The following is a 6,126-nucleotide window of genomic DNA, read 5'->3' as shown; positions in this document are numbered from 1 at the left end:
TGAATTCGTGATCACGCTTTCATATAGAGAAGACACACACACATAGATATCTTTTCTCGTCTAGCCGTGCTCAAGCTAGCCAGCGTCAGCTCTCGATCGAGACATGGCAGCTTCCGCGCTGTCAGCTGCGCTCGCGGCCACGCTACTCCTGGCTGCGGCGACGGCCGGCGCCGACGAGGCGCCGTGCACGCGAAGGCCGGTGGTGTTCGCGTTCGGCGACTCGAACACAGACACGGGCGGCGCGGCGGCGGCGCTGGGGAACTACTTCCCGCTACCGGAGGGCCGCGCCCACTTCCGCCGCTCCACTGGACGTCTCTGCGACGGCCGCCTTGTCATCGACTACCTCTGTAAGTGAGCATTTACACAGTAAAGTTAAACAGAGCGTGAAATTTGTGTTGGCAACGTCGCCTGCTGGATAACGCGCGTGCCTATGCTTGTGTCTCGACGGGACGGACGAGAACGTTCAATGCATGCTTAACACACGATGGGGGAGATGCGTTGATTGCACAATAACCATGCATATCTTGAAATTAATACTACTCTGTACTAGCCTCTGCCATTACTTAGCTGGGCTATCTGTGTCTACGTCTGCGTCGATATTGGCCGGCTTCCTCTTTTCCACAACATGCAGCTCTAGTGCTCCAGTTGGGATTTTTGTTTTGTTTGCATCAGCTCTAGTGCTGTCATTTTCAGCTCTAGTGCTGCTATCCAAATATGATTAGTTAGTGCGTTGTAGCTACTAGAACATCAACTGGCGGCGGTTGAAATGTGACGCTAAGATTGTGAGCTAGTGACTCTGATATATGACAAGCGCGCATGCACCCGTACGATCCATCTCAAGGAATTGACAAGTGCGCACCGACGGATTCCCACTGGAATCCTGGCACTTCTCATCCAACTGGTTTGGTGGGTGAGTGAGTGCCTTCAGCTTTGTAAGCTTGAGTTGGTGCTCAAGCGCCGGCCGCATCAATTTATTCCAGCAGTGCCATGGATGGGGCAATATATACTTATTTTTTGAACAAACAGAGTGGTGCTAGACCCCTGTGGAGCTTCATTGATGTAACACGTGGCAGGTACAATTTGCAAGAAGGCCCTTTAAAACACTCACCCTAAAGAACCAACTATTTGAAGATAAGGCCTTCTCAATTACAAAAAACACCCTAGCAGTGAAAAATAAAAAGCAATCAAGGACATGGGTGCCTCCGCTACCAAATGCTGGCGATCTCCAGGCGTCTCCGCCGAGATCCGAGAGTGAGTTGCTCGTTGGCTCTCCTCCGACGAACAGATCCAACCACCAGCCACCTCTAGGACACCGGGGACGAACCATTTGGCACCCTAGCTGCGTCGAGCTCTGGCAATGGATCAAGCAGGCCACTGCCATGGAGGTTGAAGACGGGCCACCATACCAGCCGAAGATCACAGCGACAAACATCGCCATGTGTTGCGCACAAGGAACAACTCCCAAGCAGGTTGAATCATACCGCCGCCGATCGAAGAGAGATCCTCTGCCTCCGCCGCCACCTTGACGGCAAGGGAGACAGAGCAGCTCCACAAGATCTGAGCAGCAAGATCCAACCTCCACAATGCCTCCACCTTGGAGTGTTGCCGAAGAGCTTCACCGGTGACCGCTTGATGATGCGCCATGACACCAGAGCGATGAGCTTCCATGGAATTACGCTAGACTCCATAAAGGTAGACCACGGACAAGCCCAAATCCTAGACATAGAGCTACACCTACAGAGATAGGGAGGAGAAGACCTAAGGCAGGACCGGCTTCGGTCCGGCCCTAGTCACCGAGAAGAAGACCATGCGGGAGGGGGGGGGGGGAGTTTTCGGGAGAGACCTGGAGAGGAGAGGATAACAATCATCTTGGATGGGGCAATAGTGTGCCGTGTGTGTATCAAGTAGTAACCGGCCGACTATTCATATTAATTGTCGCTAATATGGATGTATTTAGAATTAAAAAGTGTTTAGATACATCCATATTATCAACAAGTTGATTTGGATTGGAGTTAGTACATAATTTGTCCGAACGAGTCTATATTATACTACACACAATGTACATGTGTTGAAATGGCGAAAGTAGATTTTTTTTCCTACTAACCTACCAAGAATTTCAAAAATAGTTGACCATTATTTATGGACAAGTCATCAGCTGGTTGAATTTCTAAACCTTTTCTGCCACCTCTCACCAAATACACAAATTTCTGGTTCAGAAGAACGTTAGTCAAATTTAAACTATGGGTGCTTATTTTGTTCGCATTTTTTTCTTCCAAAAATCATTTTTAGTTACACAAGATGTCATATCATCATGGATCTGCTAACAGCTTGGCAACACGCAGCACCAGCTAAAGACGGTGAGGCCCATCATTTTGACCATAATTTGAAAAGAAGAGCATAAGAGATTCCCAAAAATCAAAACAAAACCTTCACATTACATCTCTCTAGCCTAGAAAATAAAAGTATCATGCCAAAAATATCAGAAACAAAAAAAACTAAGCATAGGAAATAAAAGTAGCATGAAAAAAAGTAAGAAAATTATATATGTCGGTGACTACCCTCAACATAGGGCGTATGCCGATAGCTTCGACGTGTCTGTTTCCATACAAGAAAGCGCGAGGACACTAATGCCATGTTGCAGTTATGTATTACCCATGACCACCGTCATCATGATATGACTACACATATGCCAACTGATTTATGTATGCCCACTGCTTTGTCTATGCAGACGGCTAATGGTAGTTGTCGGCATACATATGTATGTATACCGATGAATTTATCTACACCGACGATGGATACCCTTGACATATCTATGTATCACAACCCTACACTTACGGGTTGAAACCTACCTACTAAAATGAAAAAAATGGGTAAAAGGCGAGAACTTTTATATTTTTATATTATGAACCTTCAACTCTAAAATGCAAATTCTTCTACATTGAATGGATAGCTGCATCAATAAATTTTGATCAGCCTTTCTACCCTTCTGCACCTACGTTGAGCAGGTTTAGGTACCTACACAATACCTAACAATATTTTTTTTATTGATAAGAGTGCTTATTATAAATGAATTCTTCCAAAAAAAATCAAGAATTCATTTTTGCATTTTGAACTATAAAAATAAAAAATAAACTATGTATATACCGAGGAGAAGTTGCACAAATGAAGGAGAAGGTGGGCCACGTTTTCTCTCTTTACTCCAAATTAAGGCACGTGCACCCGGTAACTCAATCCCTTAAATTTAGCCCGTATGTCTAGCATATTTTATCTATGTATATACCGAGGGTTTTTCAAGGTGCTAGGTGCATTTGATATCATATTGATATTAATATAATATCTTCATTAAAAAGTACCAACGTCCTAGATATAAAGAGGGAGAGACCTGAGGAGTTCACTCGTGTGATGTTTGCTCTTGTTTTAAGTTGGGGGATGGATGTACATGTACCGCCATGTAATCCAAAAGTTACGCTGCTAGTTTCTTCCTCGCCTAGCATACTCTGCACTGCGTTTTATTGTAACGGTACAAATTCAAATTCTTCCGTGCTGCTTGGTAAGCAAGGGTTTACTTAATGGATGTGATTATTTCTCAGTCGTACTCAGAACTAGTTTTATTCTTAGTTAGATAATGTTATTGAATCTCGGTTGCAATTGATAACTGGCACGAATCAAGAAACAAATTTAACGGTCCAAATTTTTTTTTGTAGTTGCAACTTCATTTGGAACAAAAAAACAAATCTCAATTGCAACTTCACTTGTAACAAAAAATCATGTTGCAACTTAACTTACAACTCATATGCACGGATCACAATACAAATCAAACGGTTTAAGATTTTTTTTTTTACAAATCAAACGGTTTAAGACTTGACTGAGCACGAGCTTAGTTCTCAGCTGCGAACTAAGACTAGCAAATCTCTTACTTAACACTCCCACTGTTTTCTTTTAATTTACTATGATTAATTAGTATAGCTTTATACTAAATCAAAGTCAGTTAAAAGGAATCTGAGGGAGTAATTGCTTGGCACGTACCTTGATGATAACTCATGCGTGTGGGCGAACGATCCAACGATGAGCAGGTGAGAGCCTGAACATGAGCTACCTGAGCCCTTACCTGGAGGCGCTGGGGTCCGACTTCAGCAACGGCGCCAACTTCGCCATCTCCGGCTCCACCACCATGCCGCGGGACAGGCCCTTCGCGCTGCACGTCCAGGTGCAGCAGTTCCTCCATTTTAAGCAACGCTCCCTCGACCTCATCACCCACGGTTCTTATCTTCACTTCAGTAGTTCAAATTCTAGAGTTCAGGCAAGCTGGGTTGTGTGTGTCTGATCATTTGCTGACCGATTAGCTCGTTGGCTAATTTGCAGGCGAGAACGTTCCCGTCGACGCGGTGGGTTTCCGAAACGCGCTGTACGTCATCGACATCGGGCAGAACGATCTCTCTGCCGCGTTCTCTAGCAGGCTGCAGTACGATGACGTCGTCCGTAAGAGGATCCCGGCCATACTCTCCGAGATAAAGGATGCTATTATGGTATATATGCTGCAAATTTCCCAAATCGTAGTGCTCAATTTTCTTCGTTTGCATCCTTTCCTACCATCGTCTTGTTGATGCATTGCAGACTCTGTACTACAATGGAGCTAAGAACTTTTGGGTCCATGGCACCGGGCCCCTGGGCTGCCTTCCGCAGAAGCTCGCCGAGGCTAGGGCCGACGACGGCGACCTGGACGACAGCGGCTGCCTCAGAACACTCAACAACGGTTCCTACGAATTCAACAGCCAGCTCTGCTCCGTCTGCGACAGACTCACCACGCAGCTCAAAGGCGCCACCATCGTCTACACCGACATTCTGTCCATCAAGTACGACCTGGTCGCCAACCACAGCGGCTACGGTGAGTGCAGCAATCCACAGGTCCCCGGCCGCGTACTTCGGCGATCTCCCTGTAAAGCTCACGTGTATGTTTCGACCAGGCTTCGAGGAGCCGCTCATGGCGTGCTGCGGCCACGGCGGGCCGCCTTACAACTACGACCTCAACGTGAGCTGCCTCGGCCCCGGCTATCGTGTGTGCGAGGACGGCTCCAAGTTCCTCAGCTGGGACGGCGTGCACTACACCGACGCGGCCAACGCCGTTGTCGCCGCCAAGATCCTGTCAGCAGAGTTTTCCACGCCCAGAGTGCCCTTCGGCTACTTCTGCAAGGCATGATCGATGGATGCTATTGACCAGCTTCTGCAGGACATCATGGACCGATGTACCAATAGCTGGAATCGGGCACCTTTAGTTATTCAATGGAATGAATCGACTTGCCAGTACAAAAACATATCCTTCGGTATATTTGAATTCCAACCATGTCAAAGAGAATGGTGACACATTTCCAGTGTGACTATAAGGGGCGAATAGCTCCTATGCGACGTCGTTGGAGAAACGCGTCCAGAATGCGACGTTGTTGGTGGAAATAGCTCTCGTGCGACAGCTAAGATGGCACAAATAGCCTATGTGCGACAGTCGGCCCAGACACAGGTTAGTGGTAGTATTATGTGATCGTCGCGGGTCCCACAACTTATACACATCAGCCGAGGGGCCTCAAGCACTGGTCCCACAACTTATACACATCAGCTGAGGGGGCCTCAAGCGCGGGACCCACCAGTTGTCCACGTCACGGCGTGGGACCCACAACTAACAACAGAAAACAGAGCCGCCACTCCCCGGAGCCATCCAACGCCACCATTTCGACCGTTGCCCGCATCTTCCACCCCTCTCCCCTCTTCTTCTCGGGCTCCGGCGACAAATCGCGGCGGCAGATGTCGAGCGCTTCATCCTCCCAATCCCGCTGGCCGCAATATGGTCCAGTGCCGATGATGAGTTGCCCGGATTGCCCCCGTACCGCCCCCCTGAAGCGGCGTGTCACCATGTCCGACACGCACGACAATCTTGGGCGCGAGTATGTCAAGTGCGACAGCAAGCCAGAGCTGGGGAAGGTCAGATCTTGGTTATACCTCTCCCAATTTCATTTTGGTGTGTCCAATTTCTGCATTTTGTGCCGATTTGGGGATTAGGGTTCATATTTCCGATTTGGGAATTAGGGTTCATCGTTCTGATTTGGGAATTGGTTTCAGGATCTACGCAATTGCAAG

The 6,126-nt window shown here is 47.6% G+C and overlaps 1 protein-coding gene across 1 annotated transcript; it reads left to right on the top strand.

The window, feature by feature from the left end:
• LOC127326968 (GDSL esterase/lipase At1g09390) lies at window positions 1-5,363 on the top strand. Its single transcript, XM_051353755.2, has 5 exons — window positions 1-347; window positions 4,074-4,259; window positions 4,363-4,526; window positions 4,615-4,885; window positions 4,965-5,363. The coding sequence occupies exons 1-5, from the start codon at window positions 104-106 to the stop codon at window positions 5,195-5,197; spliced, it is 1,098 nt and encodes a 365-aa protein (XP_051209715.1). The 5' UTR covers window positions 1-103; the 3' UTR covers window positions 5,198-5,363.
• Window positions 5,364-6,126: the final 763 nt, after the last annotated feature.

Source organism: Lolium perenne, chromosome 3 (genome assembly GCF_019359855.2).
Source record: "Lolium perenne isolate Kyuss_39 chromosome 3, Kyuss_2.0, whole genome shotgun sequence".
In the NCBI taxonomy this organism is placed as follows: domain Eukaryota; kingdom Viridiplantae; phylum Streptophyta; class Magnoliopsida; order Poales; family Poaceae; genus Lolium; species Lolium perenne.
Note: the sequence above shows the minus strand (reverse complement) of the source record. Positions and strands in the feature narration are given on the sequence as shown.

Excerpts from the sequence above, each read along its gene's own strand:
- LOC127326968 (XM_051353755.2), top strand. The coding sequence starts at position 104 with ATGGCAGCTTCCGCGCTGTCAGCTGCGCTCGCGGCCACGCTACTCCTG. Across the intron at positions 4,527-4,614 it reads AGATAAAGGATGCTATTATG|ACTCTGTACTACAATGGAGC; the intron begins GTATATATGCTG and ends GATGCATTGCAG. Across the intron at positions 4,886-4,964 it reads CGCCAACCACAGCGGCTACG|GCTTCGAGGAGCCGCTCATG; the intron begins GTGAGTGCAGCA and ends TGTTTCGACCAG.